At 38.9% G+C, this 22,095-nt stretch overlaps 1 protein-coding gene across 1 annotated transcript in view; it reads left to right on the forward strand.

The window, feature by feature from the left end:
* The window catches only part of LOC125232978 (nephrin-like), a 214,198-nt gene that overhangs the window by 109,225 nt on the left and 82,878 nt on the right, over window positions 1–22,095 (forward strand). The window contains exon 3 of the mRNA XM_048138841.1: window positions 17,961–18,084. Within this exon, the coding sequence (XP_047994798.1) occupies window positions 17,961–18,084 (124 nt within the window). The remainder of the gene's footprint in view (window positions 1–17,960; window positions 18,085–22,095) is intronic.

Here is a 22,095-nt window from a genome sequence, read left to right on the forward strand (position 1 = left end):
GATAGGCTACATTTATATCTTCGAGTCAAAGTAGACGCCATAGCCGAAATCGATTAAACTCAATCATAGTCAATAATGTTAAAAATAGTTTTCTTGTTCGTTATAGTTTCTTCATTAGATTAATGCTACACTTCTAAAGCAATAATATCAAACTTCACAAGGTCACATTTCCCAACACTCGGTGAGTCACAAGAACAGTCTGGTTACCAAAGATTGGATATCTCGTCTAATATATTAGACTAAGTGTTTTATTGGTCTGAGATCTAGATCAGTTAATTTAATTCTTGATAATATTTCATTGAATTTATTTAAGAGCGTATTGCTGAATAATTAAGCTAATGATTCGCTTTTCTTTCATAGAGAGGACATTAAAAGTACAAAATAGTACATTACGATACAAGTGCGTAAAAAAGGAAGTTCGAAACGAGTGGCGATAAATTAAAACACGACCGAAGGGAGTGTTTTAAATCGACACGAGTCCGAATTGTACATAGGTATCCGGATATTTTCTTCTACTACAAGTCACAAACTCTCAACAGATTACTACTACTTACCCATACTCATTACATTTTCTATGTTTAAGCTCACCTCGGACACTGGCGATCAAATATATGAAAGAGGCGCGTTCGGAACGCACACAGTCTAAGCTCGTGTAGGTGAACGCGTACCGTGCTTGTATGAGTGAGATGACAGGTCGACTGGTTGCGTTCTTGAAAGACGGTAACTGTGAGGTAACCAGAAGCGGGTGGACGGCACTTTCAGCGGAAAGTAGGGAGTGACCATACTATACGATAGTACTCTTTATTATACTGTGGTATTAGTGCTTGCTCTTGCCCTAGGCTGTGCAAGTAACTCACCCACACAAACGCACCAACGTTGTATACAGAAAATCCTCACACGAATTTACATACAACCTGCGTTCGTAATCCAGGAATCGTTTACTGGTCCAAAGAGAACAAAAGGATGAAATTAAAAGTGTTTGCCCAAACAGTTTAGAATGAGATAAAATTGAAAACGAAATGGTTATGTTCGAAAGAATTTCAGTTTATACTGGTCTTCCAAAATTTTCAATAAATAGGTTTTTTGTGATAAAGAGACACGTTCAGAACACACGTATACAGTAGACACTGCAAATAAAACACTTAGCATGCCCACCGATGACACATACACAGAGTGCAACTTTACCAAACTGTACACGGTGGAAATACCTCCTCGAGACAAATGGACTAACGACCAAATGTACGTCGAAGAGGGAAGCCACATATGGTACACGGATGGTTCCAAAAAAGGAAATGATGTAGGATGTGGGATCTATGGTGAGAGACCCAAGCTCAGGGCCAGCGTCAGCATGGGCAGACAGGCCTCAATCTTCCAGGCAGAAGTCTTCGCCATTAACAGATGTGTGGAGATTAACCTGGATAGAAACCTAAGACACCAACATATCTACATCAACTCAGACAGCCAAGCTGCTCTGCTGGCACTAGATTCTCTAGAGTCCAACTCAAAGCTAGTCCAGAACTGTAAAACAAACCTAAACGCACTGGCCAACTCCAACAAAGTCACACTTAGATGGGTACCAGGGCACTCCGACATTACCGGAAACGACGAAGCAGACGAACTTGCTAGAAAGGGCGCAGACACACCCCTGATCGGCCCCGAACCGTTTTGTGGAATCACAAAACGAGAAGCATATTCTCTGCTAAATAACCTGGAAAAAAGAAGGGCAATCGATGGGTGGAAGTTCGTGAGAGGACAAGAACACTCGAAAGCCCTAATAAAACCGTTCAACAGCAGATATGCTAAAGAGCTCATAGGGCTCAAAAGACACAAAATCTGCGCGGTATCCAGAATATTGACTGGACACTGCAAGCTGAACAAACACATGTTCCAATTGGGGTTGAAACAAGAGGCGACATGCAGGTTCTGCCAGGAAACGGAGGAGACTGCAATGCACATCCTTTGTTCCTGCGGTCCACTAATGTCAAAGAGAAGTATCTACTTAGGGCGGCAGGTACTGCAACCCTATGAGGTACAAGACCTTACAGCCCAAAGAATCTGGAATTTCCTGGATTCAACGGGCATAAGTAAGGATATCTAACCACAAAGGGCCGTCACAATAGATCTCTCTTGGTCGACGTGACACACAAAGGCCCACTATAACAAACAATAATAATAATAATACAGTAGACACACACGTACGAGGGTCATTTTTATTTTTTTTTCAAAGTTGTTCCCCCAATTTTTATTTGCATTTGGAAATTTTTATGTAGTTTCCACTCAGAATCGCGAGCTCTTTGAATCCTCATAGGAGAAAAAAAGTGTCCCAAGGTTTTTTCCCGTTTCGTTACCATTTTTCATACATTTTGTATGGCGGTAACGGAATGGAAGGTATGGAAATCTTGGGACATTTTTTTTTCTTCTATCAGGATCGAATGAGCCCGTAATTCTATGTATGAATCGCGTAAAAAATACCCAAGTTACAAAGTGAGGTAGGTGGACAACTTTGAAAAAAAAAAATCCCACGAGTGTAAAATGAGAGTAAGCTCTTCTTATATGACTAAATGCCAGCTTTTGAATATAGTCTTAATAGATTGCGAAACAGCGCCATCTAGTTTTTAAGCCTAAAAGGCCCATACATTTCAGGTGTACGCTTTTTTGTATGAGCTTTACCTGTCCCAGTATTATATGGTCCTTGAAGCTAATGTGTCACTTGGCAATTAAGGGGTAGAAATAAAAAAAAACCGGCCAAGTGCGAGTCGGACTCGCGCACCGAGGGTTCCGTACAAACCTGCATTTGATATGAATTTCAACTTGATAGCTCTACGCGTTCATGAGGAAAAAAGTAATAAGTTTATATTTATTAAAAAATATATATTTTGTAATGTAACTAAAAATTTAAGGTTTTCGGAATTTTTCCTTTATGTGTGCTATAAAACGTTGCTTCATGCCAAATTTCAAGATTCTAGGTCGACTGGAAGTACCCTTTAGGTTTTGATTCCCTTGCGAGTACTTGCGAGTTTCAAAATATGCAGCTTAAATTGCTGTTTCTTTTGATTGCGTTGACATAGAAGTTTGATTTTGTTACAGCTTAAAGGTATTATAGACCTGAGTATTTGGTATGAATTTCAATTTAATACCTCTACGCGTTTATGAGGAAATGGGTAGTAAGGTTAAAATTATTAAAAAAAATATATAAACTGAAATAGATACCATACACTAAAGAAAAAGCGATCAAGCCCACTGGTGGCGAAGCCGGGAATCGAACCCGGGTCTCCAGCTAACGCGGCTCACGTGTTCGACCGCTGCACCACCCCGACCGCCGAGGTACCCGTCGAAATTTCTCTAGTGTATGTTATCTCTGAAGGCTAGGCGCCTTTGACCAACTCTAAGGGCGAGCAATTAGTGCTTGCACCTCCTATATGAATCCTTTTTGCAGGATTACGATATAGCGAGAGAGATGGTGCTGCCATCTATCGATGTAGGGAACAAATCAAATTATTTTATGAAATATTTTTTTGATTTGATTTTTTAAGTAGTAACACTACTATATATAAATTATAAACTGAAATAGATACCATACACTAAAGAAAAAGCGATCAAGCCCACTGGTGGCGAAGCCGGGAATCGAACCCGGGTCTCCAGCTAACGCGGCTGACGTGTTCGACCGCTACACCACCCCGACCGCCGAGGTACCCGTCGAAATTTCTCTAGTGTATGTTATCTCTGAAGGCTAGGCGCCTTTGACCAACTCTAAGGGCGAGCAATTAGTGCTTGCACCTCCTATATGAATCCTTTTTGCAGGATTACGATATAGCGAGAGAGATGGTGCTGCCATCTATCGATGTAGGGAACAAATCAAATTATTTTATGAAATATTTTTTTGATTTGTTTTTTTTTTTAAGTAGTAACACTACTATATATAAATTATAAACTGAAATAGATACCATACACTAAAGAAAAAGCGATCAAGCCCACTGGTGGCGAAGCCGGGAATCAAACCCGGGTCTCCAGCTAACGCGGCTGACGTGTTCGACCGCTACACCACCCCGACCGCCGAGGTACCCGTCGAAATTTCTCTAGTGTATGTTATCTCTGAAGGCTAGGCGCCTTTGACCAACTCTAAGGGCGAGCAATTAGTGCTTGCACCTCCTATATGAATCCTTTTTGCAGGATTACGATATAGCGAGAGAGATGGTGCTGCCATCTATCGATGTAGGGAACAAATCAAATTATTTTATGAAATATTTTTTTGATTTGTTTTTTTTTAAGTAGTAACACTACTATATATAAATTATAAACTGAAATAGATACCATACACTAAAGAAAAAGCGATCAAGCCCACTGGTGGCGAAGCCGGGAATCGAACCCGGGTCTCCAGCTAACGCGGCTGACGTGTTCGACCGCTACACCACCCCGACCGCCGAGGTACCCGTCGAAATTCATAAAAAAAAAAAGCAAAAAGGATTCATATAGGAGGTGCAAGCACTAATTGCTCGCCCTTAGAGTTGGTCAAAGGCGCCTAGCCTTCAGAGATAACATACACTAGAGAAATTTCGACGGGTACCTCGGCGGTCGGGGTGGTGTAGCGGTCGAACACGTCAGCCGCGTTAGCTGGAGACCCGGGTTCGATTCCCGGCTTCGCCACCAGTGGGCTTGATCGCTTTTTCTTTAGTGTATGGTATCTATTTCAGTTTATAATTTATATATAGTAGTGTTACTACTTAAAAAAAACAAATCAAAAAAATATTTCATAAAATAATTTGATTTGTTCCCTACATCGATAGATGGCAGCACCATCTCTCTCGCTATATCGTAATCCTGCAAAAAGGATTCATATAGGAGGTGCAAGCACTAATTGCTCGTCCTTAGAGTTGGTCAAAGGCGCCTAGCCTTCAGAGATAACATACACTAGAGAAATTTCGACGGGTACCTCGGCGGTCGGGGTGGTGTAGCGGTCGAACACGTCAGCCGCGTTAGCTGGAGACCCGGGTTCGATTCCCGGCTTCGCCACCAGTGGGCTTGATCGCTTTTTCTTTAGTGTATGGTATCTATTTCAGTTTATAATTTATATATACTCGTAGTAGTGTTACTACTTAAAAAAACAAATCAAAAAAATATTTCATAAAATAATTTGATTTGTTCCCTACATCGAAAAAAAAAATATATTATGTGATGTAACTAAAAATTTATGATTTCGTAATTTTTCCTTTATCTATGCTATAAGACGTTGCTTCGTACCAAATTTCAAGATTCTGAGTTCACGGGAAGCACCCTGTAGGTTTTGATTCCCTTGCAAGTGTCGAAAATTTGCGGCATAAACGGCTGAATCTTTTGATTGCGTTGGCTTAGAAGTTTGATTTTTTCACAGCTTCAAGGGACAGTAGACCTGAGTAATTGATATAAATTTCAGCTTCATACCTCCACGCGTTCCTGAGAAAAAGGGTCTTGACAGACGGACGGACGGACAGACGGACAACAAAGTGATCCTATAAGGGTTCCGTTTTTTCCTTTTGAGGTACGGAACCCTAAAAACTAAATTATAACATTGCAGTGACAGGTTTCCAGCCTCTCGTCTACGCCACAATTTAACCCATAACCCATAGTCAACTTCTACGACACCCACGGGAAGAAAGGGGGTGGTGAAATTTTTAATCCGTCACACGGGACATTTATAAAAATCTCCTTTATTAATTTATGAGTTTGACACTGTCATATTTCTATGCCATGAGTCTATATTTTTTATACATCTAAATCTTTTATACTATGTCAGCGGTAAACAAGCATACGGTCCGCCTGATGGAAAGCGGCCACCGTAGCCTATGGACGCCTGCAACTCAAGGGGTGTCAGTGTCACATACGCGTAGGCTCCCCTTTGATGTGTTAAGTACACAGCAAAAAGGAGTGCACAAGTTCTAAGGAGGGTTCGGGTTGCCGACGACTCAAAGGACAATAGACAGAAATTAGTTCCGTAGGTCCTTCCGCCGCCGGCACAACGCACCCTCGTTGAGCTCTGGCAGCTTTACTCACCTAAAGATATAAGTAAAAGAAGAAATTGACTTTCTGAATGACTGACATATCAACGCACAGATGAAACCGCTAGTCCTAGAGATTTCAAATTTGGCACGTAGGTTCCTTATAGGGTGTAGAGGAGCACTTAGAAATAATTTTTCAAAATAAACCTCCTAATGCGGTGAAATGAGGGTCCAACGTTTGAATTATTTTAGTACGCGGGCGTAGCCGCGGGAAAAAAGCTAGTTTTAAGAGTTTTGAATGATTCACGGTTATTTTCATTAGACTTATATTGACCGGGATATAGACTGTGATTACACTGATTACCTTTTTGATTTTTGTCGAGCTCCCGATATTTCGACGCAGTTGCATGCATCATGATCATGGAAAACTGACGAAGGAGGGTGGATGTTAAAGTTGCATAGACATCGCGAAGGAGGGTAGATTGCGCGCTGTTTATGCAACTTTAACATCCACCCGCCTTCGTCAGTTTTCCGTGATCATGATGCATGCAACTGCGTCGAAATATCGGGAGCTCGACAAAAATCAAAAAGGTAATCACGGTCTATATCCCAGTCAATATAAGTCTAAGTTTTACTCATACTTACACACAATTCGCACTAAACATTTTCATTTTTAACTTTCTTTTCAGAAGTCACCTATTCATATTATGTTATGCATTATTTTCCATAGTTTCAATTTGGCAGGAACAAGCAACTTCGGCGTATTTTTAAACTAATTACAGGCAGGCTTCCGGTCTGGAGCTAGAATAACCGTTATTAGTCTAGACCGCAGATTAATTAATATTAGGAAATATTACACACGAGATGTAGCCACGAAATACCGTGGAACTAAAATGTGCCGAAAGAGGTAAATATACTGAAATTGCTAATTACATACTTAAATGCGTAGAAAACCGCCATGACTCAGAAAAAAAATCCTTTGTTCCTCGAAGATAACCAAGTTTGATTACTTTTTTTTTAATACCACGTCGGTGGCAAACAGGTATACGGCCCGCCTGATTGAAAGCGGTCACCGTAACCTATGGACGCCTGCAACTCAAGGGGTGTCACGTGCGCGTTGCCGACCCATTAGAAACTTGTACACTCCTTTTTTGAAGAACCCCATACTGTAGTTCATCGGGAATACCTCGACAGGGAATAACTGGTTTTGTATGAGGAAAAATCATTCTTCCTAGCTAACTGGATTATGAAATAGGATTTTTTTTTCTTTGTCATTATATTTTGCAGTTTTCTACGAAGAATTTTTCTTCTTCTTTGCTTACCCGGTTATGAAATGGGATTTTTTTTTCCTCGTAGAAAACCTTTATTTTTTGCAATTTTCTATAAAGATTTTTTTTTTCTTCTTGGCGTACCCGGTTTTGAAATGGGATTTTTTTTCCTCAAAGAAAACCATTATTTTATGTAGTTTTCTACGAAGATTTGTTTTCCTCTGAGCTTAAAATAGAAACCTGCAAAACATTCTACGAGGAAAAAAAAATATTATACCTAGTAATAGGAGGGTAGGTGCAGTTCACATGCCTTATGACCGCAGAGACACGCTATTTGTGGTCGCGATCCTCAGCATTGTGGGGACGAGGAAGAAGAAGAAGAATAGGCACTTAAAAATAGGTTACAGTGGCATATCTCTGGTGTTGTATAATCTGTGGCAAGCATGGAGTATCGGCATAATTTCATAGCTTCAGTAATAGCACCATGTTTGTAGTGTGGTGTAAATATTTGTAGCATCGCCCCGTTCGTGTACAGTTCACGACAAAATATATGATTACTTGTGTACTTGACTGCTCTGTAATTAGGGCAATCATTTTAGAAAATCAGATCGATAGATTTAGATATTTATTCACATTTATTCACATTAGAAGCGCTGGTACCCTAGCGGTAAGAGCGTGCGACTTTCGATCCGGAGGTCGCACCCCGGCTGGTACCAATGAATTTTCCGGAACTTATGTGCGAAATGTCATTTGATATTTGCCAGCCGCTTTTCGGTGAAGGAAAACATCGTGCGGAAACCGGACTAATTCCAACAAGGCCTAGTTACCCTTCGCGTTGGAAGGTCAGATGGCAGTCGCTTTCGTAAAACTAGTGCCTACGCCAAAACTTGGGATTAGTTGTCAAAGCCTGGGGTCGGCTGATGCCCATGAGCCGTGGCAAATGCCAGGATAACGCAAGGAAGATATAATCACATTAATAAATTGAAAGACGGGAGAAGGCAATGCGACAAAGCCTGGTTTAATGATTTAGATAGCATAAGGTGTCGCAGAAAGCAAAGAGACTGAAACATTTTTGCCACATTTTTGGCAGAGAAAACTCATGCCATCGGAGGCCGGAGTTTTCTCTGCCGAAATGTGGCAGGTCGTGGCGCTCGCCAGGAGAAGGGAAAGCAACGGCGAGTCCCACACAGCGTGCCCAACAGCATTCCCACTCCGTGAAAGAAAAAAAAAAAGGTCGTGGCGCTCGCGAATCGGCCTCCACAGTCACCAAACCCATTCTCTAAACAATATACGCAAAGACCAGTGATGATGATGAAATTTAAAGTTTAAAAAATACCGGCTTGGGTGGCACTTGAACATAATGTCCACTAAAAACAAAGTCTGCAGACGTTTTTGCTCGATCTGATACAAATGAGGATTTCTCCATACCAACGGGTAAATTCTTCGAAAACGGATGCGAAAGTTTTATTTGTATTTTATCCACAAGCGTGCAAGGTTTCCATACAATATTTAAATTGACCCTTAAATGATGATTTTCAATCATAACAACTTAATAAATGTATAGATTTTATTTAGTTTGATGGTTTACAGTTAATATTTTTCTTGATATTGCATGGGGAAAAATTTTGTGTGTTACTCGGTGGAATGTCACAAACGTGCCTTGAAACCGTCGCAACTCTCAAGATTCCACAACCACATATATGAGCCATGCTCGAGGTTCAATGTTGTAATATTTCTCTTGCTCCAGTGTCAATATTAGCACGACCAGTTAAACAACAACTTTTCCCCTTATAAAATAAATAACTATTGTCGTTAACTGTACTTTACAGGGGTGTATGAGCGCATCGATATTTTACAAGTGTCTGGTTCTACGTTTGTTTCAATATGGCTTTATACTCTGGGGCTTAAAGTACGTACAAACACTTGCATAATTATTACCGTATTCGGCTGCATAAAGTTTGAAATAACCGAGTATTAGCGAGGATATCCGTTTCATCTTTACCAAACATGTTTTAGTAAGTACCGTATGTTTTCTTTCTAACATGTCGCAAATATTAGGTACTAGATTTTGCCCGCGGCTTCGCTCGCGTTAGAAAGAGACAAAAAGTAGCCCATGTCACTCGCCGTCCCTTCAACTATGTGCCCTTAAAAAATCACGTCAATTCGTCGCTCCGTTTCGCCGTGAAAGACGGACAAACAAACAGACACACACACTTTCCCAATTATAATAATATTAGTATAAGTGTACAGTGAAGTGAAAAATTGCTTGTTGAAATTATGAATTTATTAATTTATGAATTCACCGTTCACTTTTGCAGCTCGTGAATGGTGTGAATGAATTGACATTTCGATTCTTAAATAAGTTTTTTTTTTCTGTCATGTTCACCAGCGCTATTTGTCATATTGAATGAAAATTAAAATCTAGGGTAAACTCGCCTCATTCGGTGACACGCCTAATTCGGTGATCCAAGCTTTGAAGCACTATTCCGAAAGACGATTTTTGATTGTTTCACCGAATTAGGCGTGTCACCGCGTAGGCGAGTTTACCCTACGATAGCAGAATAAGGCCATTCTAAAATACGCGTACATTCGAATTATCTTGCAAGTCTCTGAAAGAATTAAGCCTAAATTAAGCTTGAAGTATTTAAGATAGTTAAGATAAACGGCACATTTTTCATCTCATTCTTGTGGTGTTTATTAAGATTTAATTGCTTGTGGTTAATCATCTCGGTTTAAATTGAAATGATGTGTGAATCATTTTTACTCTTGAACAGAACATACCTAATTAATCCTTTTAGTATCTTGGCGCCACACATATTGAGATCATGATTTTCACGTTTCAATGCTCAGTAATTTTGTTTTGTGGAAGAGCTTAGGCTAACTATTCTCGACCAACTCGGGGAAATATTGCAAAAAGGCCAAGCCCCGTAACCAAATCTGTCTGTCTGTTTGTTGGTCTGCCTGTGTGTGTCTGTCTGTGGCATCGTACCTCCCGAACGGATGAACCGATTTGGATTTTTTTTTGTCTGAAAGCTGAGTTAGTTGGGAGTGTTCTTAGCCATGTTTCATGAAAATCGGTCCACTATGTCGCGGTCGGGGGTTTTTTCAAAATTTTAACTTTGTGGTTTTTTAACTTAATTCTAACGTCGTCCAATGAATGATAATTCTGATGTAGAATGAGTAGAATCTGTTAGTTCTACCACATCTCGGTCACTGGCGTTCAAATATATGAAAGAGGCGCGTTCCTAGCACACATTCTAAGCTCGTGTAGGTGAACGCGTACCATGCTTGTGTGAGTGAGATATGACAGGTCGACTGTTCGCGTTTTTGACACGCGATAACTGTGAGATAACCGAGAGGGGGCGGGCGGGACTTTCAGCGGGGAGCGGGAGTGGCCATACTGTACGATAGTACTCTTTATTATACTGTGGTTCTACTTTCATCATAATATCTCTTAAACGAATCATGACATGTGTAATGTAGATATACGCAAAGTACAAATATCTCGTATTTCCGCTTCCCTAACTATTACCCTATAAGGAATAGAGTTCCATTTGTATAAGCCGCGTATACAATGACATACATACATACATACAATGCATTGTGGAATAAATGGCGGCAATTCTAAATAATTGTATGAACCTTCATCACGCACGGACCGACATTACATACGCGAGACGCTTGTTGTATTAGCTTATGGGGGAAACAAGTTATAGGCGGCAGCGAGAAGTACTTTTTTTAGTAAGAAATACTTTTTCTTCAGTCTAACGGATGAGATGTAAAAATGAAATACCTACTAGGTCAGACCGATTGATAAAATATTGGAAATGAAGTCAGAAGATAAATATTGCCACAGCATATATAGACCTTTGAACCTATAAAATACTAATAATAAAGCTAATAGTGACTGGAGCATCAATATTGTTCAATCATCAATTTCCATAAGCAAGACATTTTTAACAAATAAGAAAATATAAGCTATTTACACTAGTAGAAGGCCATGCATTTTTATTGTTGACTAGCCTTTGCCCGCGACTTCGCTCGCGTTAGAAAGAGACAATAAAATAAATAATTAAAAAATTAAAAAACACGACTGCAGTTCTAAAGCGAACTGCAACTGCTGGTCAGTCAACTTGATTAATATAAATTAGAATAATAAAATATCCAGGTTCGGTCACAATATCCTCCATGAGAATAAACTTTTGCTTTAGCTATTTTTGAACCTGCCTAAACACTCATTATTTTAATTTATATAAATCAAGTTGACTGACCAGCATATCTAAAGATTATTTTTATCTTTTCATAATTAATATTGTAATACGCTTTATGTAATAGGTTGGACTTTTGCAAAAGTGTAATGATAATATCTCTGTTGTTGAGAGCACTCTATGATCTGTCCCAACTAAGTTAACGATACAGGTCGTAATGTCCTTGGATATCTTAAAAGTCCCATAAAATTTCAAGGAACTCAAGAAGCAGATATTTCTTTTACACTTAACAGTAATGATGAATATGCTCTTATTGGAAAGTATTTAAAGAAAAATAATTTTCCCCTCACCAGCTCAGAAACACGACGTGTTTTGTCCTTAATAAAGATAATTTACCACCTGTAGAACTACTGGAAGCAGTGATAAACGCATTTTTTGCGTTGTAGTTTCCTCGCTCTAGTAAGGGGAAAAGTTCTGTGTTACACTCGGGTGCAAATGTATTTTACTTCTCGTGTGTTAAAAAACTCGCAAGTTCAGGATTCTATTTTCGAATATTTCGCTCGTGGTTCAGCTATAGAATCCTTTCACTTGCTCGTTTTTCAATTCCACACTCGGCGTTAAAATACAACTTTGTCCCCTTGTAAAACAAATAACTATTATCTCTCATCTCTTATAACTTGGACCACTTGAGCAGCCATTGGCAATTTGCGTTAACACCACTAATGGCGGGCGGAACTCTTATTCCACTTCATCTGTCTTCGCTACCAGATGTTCGCGGCTTCGTGTAAACGTGTGTTATGTATCCTAGGCCTTAGTCCACAAACTTAATGTTTCTTAAGGGGCTCCACACTCTCTCCATCGATTATTGACATGATTTGGGATTAAAAACTATTACTCAAAAAGAAAAAATGTTCACTTACAATGAGCTTAAGATATAAACAATTTTCTTAATATTTATAGTTTTATCCAGCTAGTCTTTGTTACTTAATACACTTTGTCACTCATATATTTTTTCAACTTGGCTTTAAACAATTTCAATGATTTGCTGTCTCTCACTTCACTGGGTAAGTTATTGTACGTCTAGACTCCCTCGAACATGATTACCGTAACCTGTTCTCTGTGCTTAATAAGTTTAATTTTGTCTGTATTTCTCAATGTACATAGTTCTTTCGTGTATGATATCCATTTCAGCTTATAATTTATATATAGTAGTGTGACTACTTGAAAACAACAAATCAAAAAATATTTAATAAAATAATTTGATTTGTTCCCTAGTTGAATTGAAATCCTTTTGAGAATTTACGCAGTTCGTCTGGTTCATGTTTAATCTACCTCGGCCTCTAGTAATTTCTGTTGCCTATTCGGTTACAATCGGTCCCTTTTAAGACGCTACGGAAGCGAAAAAACTAAAAATGGAAAGGAGCCCCCCTTTCAATTTGGGAATTTCAGTTAAATATACTAGTGTTATTAAGAACAACTCAGTTAAAAGATATTGCGAAAAATCTTTAAAATAGAGGTTCCGCTCTTGACGGTTTCCTCATTCGAAACTTATTTAAACGGAACGAAATTTGAGAATCTGAATAACAATGAAAAATTCTGTGTCGGATCATTTAAATTTTTTGGCTAATTGTTACCGATCTTGAGTGTCACAACTTTTTTTGACCCATATTGAAAACGGCCGTTTCTAGAAATTTTTGATTCTTTTAAAATAAAAATAGCAAAAAAAAATCAAAACAAAAAATAATAATAATCTATGTTGAAAAAATCATTGCTCTATCTTTAAAAACCGGGAGGAAATAGTCGAGAGCTTTTGTATGGAGAATTGATCTGTATCGTATCGTCTAAAATAATATTTTATTTAACCTTAATTACATCTCTCCATGATTGCACCGCTAAAGATATCAGTTTTCTATCCATCTCCGAAACCCCAAAATTACGCTCTAATGATATTAAGGTGTTCCTTCTATACAAAATATCTATCATAATAGTTACTGGTAGACATTCAAAAATGCATAATAATTTTACCTAGATAAATTCCATAATGAAACTAGCTAACCCATGGTTCTTACGTCATTGTAATATAGAACGCGATTCTCTGCTTCAATACGAATGAGCTGTAACAGCCAATAGAAAACTTACTCAATTATGTAATCTACTACTGTGTGTTAAAGTCTAAATTATTAATAGTTTTTGAATGGCTGTTAGGTCTGTTAAATTTACAGGTGTTTCTCACCTTTGATGTTGGGGACAACAGGCGATAGTAATGATCAAACATGTTTGAGTATAACTAGACAAGTATTTTGACGCCGTAAAGGTAACACCGTTTTGAACGCGTTCAAATTGGAACACAATCATTATAGATCGCAGTGATTTGAACTTTTAGTACAGTTAGAATCAGAAATAGAGTATCAAGTACATATATTAACGTTCCAGAAGTAACTAAATACCATTTCTGTAAACGTTAAACAAAAACAGATCTTATGCTTAGAACCAATATTGAAACTTAAGCATTTGCACAGTAAGTATTATTTATCTATATTTAGAAAAAAATATTCAGGATATCAGATACTTTTGGTGAGTTGTTACATCCGCTACGCTAGGTTCAAAGAAAGTCAGTAGCACTAGATCAAGCAAACGCATCTACTTAAATCAAATGAACTCAGTAAAATCCACTGAGTTGTCACCGACCAGTCGACCGTCACATCTCACTCATACAAGCATGGTACGCGTTCACCTACACGAGCTTAGACTGTGTGCTAGGAACGCGCCTCTTTCATATATTTGATCGCCAGTGCCCGAGATGTGCCTGTACATAGTACTTAGAACAATAGAATTTGTTAGATTTAAAAAAATAAGATGCAATAAAAACATTAAAGGTTCAACATAGAGGCAATTGAAATTCTATTACATCAATTTTAATTTATACAGGTTTATTTCACAAAATCAGTATGGCTTCCGGAAGCACATCTCCACTACAGATGCTATAAATCACGTTGTTGCTCTAATATCCCGTAAACTAGACTCTAATACTAAATGCTTGGGAGTCTTCTTAGACTTAGCCAAAGCATTTGATACTGTCCATATCCCAACACTTCTAAACAAAATGGAACATCTTGGTGTCAGAGGAATTCCTTTACGATTATTTAATAGTTACCTCAGCGGAAGAACACAGACTGTCAGGGTGGGTGAATATATGAGTGATGTGCAACCTCTAACTTTTGGAGTGCCGCAAGGAAGCGTGCTAGGTCCTACCCTCTTTCTTATCTTTATCGACGGGTTGTGCCAACTACAATTACACAATGCGGACATTATCACTTTTGCCGATGACACTGTTCTAATCTTTCATGGATCTTCATGGGACGAGGTTAAAATCAATACAGAATTAGGCTTAGCTAAAGTGATGGAGTGGCTCAAATTCAATACTCTATCCCTGAACCTTGATAAAACTAAATATATTACTTTTAGTATAAGGAATTCCACTCAACCAGATAATACTTTCGGTATCAAGGCGCACTCGTGTGCTTACCCTTTCACATCGCCTTGTGGTTGCTATAGATTAGAGTCAGCAAGTGAAACAAAGTACCTAGGACTTCTTATTGATCAAAACCTAAATTGGATATCTCAGATCAACTTACTCTCAACACGAGTAATAAAACTAATATACATTTTTAAAAATATTAAGCACCTAGGAGAACCGTTGGTAAAAAGTGTTTATTTCGCTTTGTGTCAATCCATACTTACATATGGCATTGAAGCGTGGGGTGCAGCCAAGAAATCTCATCTGATAAAAGTTGAGCGCGCCCAGCGTGCGATTATCAAGGTTTCCACTTCTAAAAAAGAAGTTATCCTACAGCCCTTATTTATAAGGAATTTAATGCACTTACTGTCAGACAGCTATTCATTGCGGCGCTGGTTTGTAGACAGCACAGGGATATTTCTGGTGTAAGAACTCTCCAAAGACGACGAGATCGAGTTTTTAGTATTCCACCTTGTAAAACGAAGTTCGGACACAACTTTCAATTCTTCTTGGGGCCCTTCTTGTATAACCGCTTAGCTAAACATATTGACCTGCAGAAGTACACCAGCAGAGGTTGCAAAAATGCTGTAACTACGTATCTCAAACAACTGAATTATGATGATACTGAATTATTACTCCAGATTTTATCATGACTTCATGACTGGCAACGCTTAATTGAACAAAAAACCGACTGTTAATTAGCTGGTGAAGTTTGTTCCTGTTGTGCACTGTTTTATACTGTTAACTGTTTATGCTTTTTCTTACTGTTTATTCTGTCGACTGTCGGGATTTCCATGTGCTTTTATACATATACACTCTCTCTCACACACACACACACGCGCGCACGCGCGCACGCACGCACGCACGGACACACACACACACACACACACACACACAAAAACACACACACACACACACACACACACCAACACACACACACACACACACACACACACACACACACACACACACACACACACACACACACACACACACACACACACACACACACACACACACACACACACACACACACACACACACACACACACACACGCGCGCACTTTTTTTTATTTTTTGCAAGTAAAACTATTTTTGTTTTTCCTTTTAATAACTATGCAGCTAGCCTGCTTTCATTCCTTATAAGGGTTTTGGTACTGTATAAAATCAATTTCTTACACGAAGTCACTAAAACTGACATAATGGACCGCGGACAGAAAGGGAGGAGGTACCTTGCCGTAATACAGTATTATACTAGTACGGAGGGTAGCTTGCTTTCGCTATACTTTCTACGTCCATTCATAGAAATAAGTAGTTATATCTATATAAATAGCGATGTAATATACCAATTTTCATGTCATACGTTATACTTTTATGTAAAAGTAAGCAATAAAGATATTGATTGATTGATTGAAAAATTTTAATTTATCATTTTACTCGATAGTTGAAATAAAATGACAATTTATTTGTTATCAGAACGTGATTTATTCGTTTTGTGATTTCACTTTCGTGTCTGTGACAGTTATTGATATATTAGTGTAAAATATGCGTATTGGAAATTGCGATATGGTAAAATGAATATGTCATATTTTTATTTAAATATAATGATAGAAATTCAATTCTCTAATAGGCGTAGGTATGCCAGGTTCTTCAAAGACACCGTGTTTCTATTAAAATTCCGTTAACTTCGGCAAATAGTTAGGTCCATTATAGGAAACAAAATGGCATTGTTAGTTTTCTTTTTTTTTTTTCAACATACCATACACCAGCGATAGATGTTAACTTCAATTTCTGTTGAGAAACGGGCTTTACAATTAATTCACACTAAGTAAGTGTTAAAACTGGCTGGACGTCGTGACAGCCGACATGGAAGAGAACAATCTCTCACCTCAGGATGCCGAAGACCGGGCAAAGTGAAGAAGGCTGAGCAGGAAAGCGGACTCTGGCGCTAGGCCGGGAAAACGCTAGGTTGAAGAAGAAGAAGAAGTAAGTGTTAAAACTATTACACCTCAATCGCATATCGAACACACAAAGCCTGTTTCTTAACAGCAATTGATGTAACATCTATAGCAGATGTATGGGGTTTTCCAGAAAAAAGTTACAAATAAAAAAAAACTAACCACGCTATTCTGTTTCCTATAATAGACCTAACTACCTATATGCCGAAGTCAACGGAATTCAATAAAAACCCGGTGTATAAAGAAAATACTGAAATAAAATACTTACAAAGCAAGTGTTTGACTACGTTTGATCTATGACAATATTTCACGAAAATAATATATCAAAAATACATAGCAGGTATAACAATACGATTTATTCATAAACTAGTTTTTGAAAATTGCGGATTGCTCCATACAAACATGAAAGTGGTGGTTTAGTAAACAAATATCTCACCTGCCATCCCTTCGACTATCTCCACTTAAAAAAACACTTCAATTCGTCGCTCCGTTTTGCCGTGAAAGACGGACAAAGAAACAGACATTTTTTTTCCTTTATAATACCTCTCTTTATAATTCCTTTACATTGAAACTAGCTTTTGCCCGCGGCTTTGTTCGCGTTAGAAAGAGACAAAAAGTAGCCTATGTCACTCTCCATCTCTTCAACTATCTCCACTTAAAACATCACGTCAATTCGTCGCTCCATTTTACCGTGAAAGACGGATAAACAAACAGATAGACACTTTCCCATTTATAATATTAGTAAGGATATAAGTATGAAGTATGGATATTCCCAATGCACTAAAGGGTAGGTACTAATACTTGTTCGTAATGTTTGTCAGATAATATAAGGCTGTCGGCAAAACGAACTATGCCCAACAACTTACCGATATCATCCGAGAAACTAATAGTCACCGGGCTCCTTAAACAAGGATGGCCAGCTTCAACCCCAACTTCTGTTGTTTCTGGTGTCCATGATCAGCAGTAATTGCCATCAGGCGACCTGTCAGCTCGTTTGCCTTCTATTGCAAAGAAATTTAAAGACTTCCTTGTTCCAGGTATCATCCAGGTCTGGTCCGCACCAGGCGGTGTAACCAGACTGCCTTGCAACCTGGCGGCTCCATCGAGGGACGTGGCCATGATGCTTTGGTTCAAGGATGGGGACAGGATGCCTATATACACGTAAGTTTTATTTACATTCATACATACATACAATCACGCCTGTATCCCATGAAGGGGTAGGCAGAGCACATGAAACTACTCAAGTTTCAGTGCCACTCTTGGCAAATAAGGGGTTGACAGAAAACGGAACTGTGACATTGCAGTGACAGGTTGCCAGCCTCTCGCCGACGCCACAATTTAACCCATATCCCACAGTCGCCTTCTACGACACCCACGGGAAGAATGGGGGTGGTGAAATTCTTAACCCGTCACTACACGGGGAAGTTTTATTTAATGTTTCTTAAATTACTTCTTTCGTCTCTGCAATTGTCATCTGTAAAGATTTTGAAGCCAATGATGAGTTTGAAGTGTCTGACGATGGCAATCGAATATCGGTAAAAGCCAAATTAAAAGCATGAAAGTTGCGTTGGTATGTAGTATGTACTTAATGGGATGGGACGTAGACGTAAGTGGGTATCTCAAATATAATAGTATATAGTGGGTATTAGGCTTGTGTCGTTCACGAACTATGAACTGTTAGGAATAAAATCCCATCAATGACCGAAATGAACTGAATCATTCTGTGCTCTGAGAATCGGTCTTTGCTCAATATCTAGTTCAGTATAGGATCGGCGAGCGCGAGCGGTTTGAATCGAGAACGAGCGTGTGACTGCGTCGACCGAGAGCGAGAGCTACAAAAAAACGTCAAGTTTTCATATTAAACTTCGGTTACTTACAACCTTTCGATCCGGAATGTTACTATTTGTGGACTATTCGTATCATTTTGACACTATTCGAAGTATTCGATCCCATTCGTTCTGATCTTTCCGACAGCAGTGGTCGCTGGTCTGGCTGAACTAAATGAGCAAAAGACCTAAAAGAGCGAACTAGTTCATGGGAGCGATTGAACGAGATCGGAGCGCTCCGATCAACGAACGAAACGGCACAAGCCTAGTGGGTATCTTTAGTGTCAACTATGTAACCGATGGTGAGAGTTTCAATTGCCTAGCCTAGAAGGTAATCGAGAATCGGCAAATATCAAATAAAAAGCAAGAAAGTTGGTCTAGTCTGCACTTAATTGGATTAGGAATAAATAAAATATAAATAAATATTATAGGACATTCTTACCCAGATTGACTGAGGCCCACGGTAAGCTCAAGAAGGCTTGTGTTGTGGGTACTCAGACAACGATATATTTAATATATAAATACTTATATACATAGAAAACATCCATGACTCAGGAACAAATATCTGTAGGAAACCTTGCTGTATTGTTATGGTAGGTACAAAAATGGCGATCAGATACCCATTTAGTCCCATTTACCTACCCGTAAAATGACATAATTAGCAAGTGTCCTGATTTGTAGTCTAGTCTAAAATTCCTTTAATTACTCAAAGAATGACAAAACGTTACGTATTTACTGTGTTCCTCAAATTCATCAAAGTTACGCTAGCAGTAACAAAATCGATACAAGAAAAACAATATCAGGTACCTTAAAACCCTTCCTGAAAAGGGGTAGCCCCCCAATCTTAACTCACGTATAATACACTCACGATTCATCTCTGCCAGCACTTGGCAGTTATTAATTAAACGGTTTAAGCGCAAAACTGTGACATCCGACCTCGCTCGATGATGGGCCGCCGAGTGGCAAAGGTTTCAACTTGAGGTCTGAGATTTTATTTTTAAAAGTTTGTATAAAATCAAAATTTTGCACTAGAATTGACACATTTTTGTAATTAAATGCAAAATGTACATCATATTTGTTTTTATAAGAGCCAATTGAATCCATAACAAAAATGCTAGTATCTTATAATTACACATAGGTAACTCGTGGCATTTAGGTGGCACTTGACAGAATAGTCATGTGACAAGTTATGCAAAAATATTAATTGCTTATCACGAATGTCATATTTATATTAAATGATTAACATTCCTTGTTTTATTGGTTATTATTTCCCGACTCGTAGGTACAGGAAAAACATTGTCACATCACTTAACTAGTCTGTTAACAACTGTCAAGTGCCACCAAAATTATTATTGTTTAAGAATTGTATACTTGATAACTAGAAGCGCTGGTAGCGTAGCGGTAAGGGCATGCGACTTTCGTTCCGGAGGTCGCGAGTTCGGACCCCGGCTCGTACCAATGAGTTTTTCGGAACTTATATGCGAAATAGCATTTGATATTTGCCAGTCGTTTTTCGGTGAAGGAAAACATCGTGAGGAAACAGGACTAATTCCAATAAGGTCTAGTTTACCTTTCGGGTTGGAAGGTCAGATGGCAGTCGCTTTCATAAAACTAGTGCCTACGCCAAATCTCGGGATTAGTGTTCAAAGCGTACCCCAGGCTCCCATGAGCTGTGGCAAATGCCGGGATAACGCAAGGAGGACGATGAACCGAGATAGTGCTTATATGGAAAATACCTGACTAAAATTTTACTGATTTGGCCTTACACCCTTTTGCCTGTTAGCGGCAGTATCCCGATGACACGAGAGTTGATGGATGACGCTGATCGTGTGTTCGATGGGGACGAATCGGTTAGCGAACTATCGCGGCTGTGAGTAATTACACTACAATATGTACTGCTGATTCAATGATTAATAGAATAATAGAGAACGATTTTGTAAAGCGGATGCCTGGGGAATTATCTACATACATACATACAATCACGCCTGTATCCCATAAAGGGGTAAGCAGAGCACATGAAACTACTAAAGCTTCAGTGCCACTCTTGGCAAATAAGGGGTTGAAAGAAAACGACACTGTGACATTGCAGTGACAGGTTGCCAGCCTCTCGCCTACGCCACAATTTAACCCATATCCCACACAGCCTGGAATTATCTTCACAGGAATTGGCATTACAAAATTCACAAGCAAGTAAAAGTACTAAAGATCATCCTCCTCCTTGCGTTATCCCGGCATTCGCCACGGCTCATGGGAGCCTGGGGTCCGCATTAACAAGTAATCCCAAGATTTGGCGTAGACACTAGTTTTACGAAAGCGACTGCTATTTGACCTTCCAATCCGAAGGGTAACTAGGCCTTATAGGAATTAGTCCGGTTTCCCCACGATTTTTTCCTTCAACGAAAAACTACTGGCGAATATCAAATAACATTTCGCACATAAGTTATTAGAAACTCATTGGTACGAGCCGTGTGGGGCTCGAACCCGCAACCTCCGGATTGGAATTCGCACGCTCTTACCGCTAGGTCACCAGCGCTTCAGCGTACTTAGAGTCACAAAAGAAATAAAAAAAACACAACAGATAATTTCATCACCATTCCGATTTACAAATGTTGCCACGGTTGGTTAAAATTTTGAAGAATGTAAAATTAATCATTTGAGAATCTAACTTCCATTTCAGAGGTTTTTTTGCAATAATTTTGACCTGAGTTGCCTTAACTGCAATACTTGTTTTCAATAATCTCGATTATGCATATTTAACTAATATTTTATAATTCAAAAAAAAAGCTCCTTACTTTTAAAATTTAGATCGTTTTGCGTCTTACCAAACACATAATTATGTAACTCCGTATAGACAGATAAATTCTAAGAAAAAACGTACCTCAGAACTATAGAGAAAAGTTACGGCGGCCTAGATGGCGTTACACCTTTGGGGGATGCTCGGCTAGATGGCGCTAATATTATCATTTGACATGTTAACACATATCAAGCTAAGAATATGGGCCAAATTGTCAAAATTGAGGTTCGAAAGTTTTAAGCCTGTGTCGAGAGATGGCAGTCTATGCAATGTGATTACACATTTTACTTTGACTGTAACTCTCTACAATACTCAATCCTCTTTGGTCTTACATACCTACTATCAATTCTGCGGTTATATTGCCATAGACATTTGCCTTACAGGACATATAGACACGGTTCCTTTGTACCAATAATCCGCTTACCACGATACCGGTGTAACACTATTGTCTATGAGTTAGTCAATGGTGCAATCAGTGCATATGGAGCAAGGATGCAGTCTTGTCAAACCTTTAGTGTTCGTAAATGCATGGTATGTTGCTAACATGCTGGG

The sequence above is a fragment of the Leguminivora glycinivorella genome, chromosome 13 (assembly GCF_023078275.1).
Source record: "Leguminivora glycinivorella isolate SPB_JAAS2020 chromosome 13, LegGlyc_1.1, whole genome shotgun sequence".
NCBI lineage: Eukaryota > Metazoa > Arthropoda > Insecta > Lepidoptera > Tortricidae > Leguminivora > Leguminivora glycinivorella.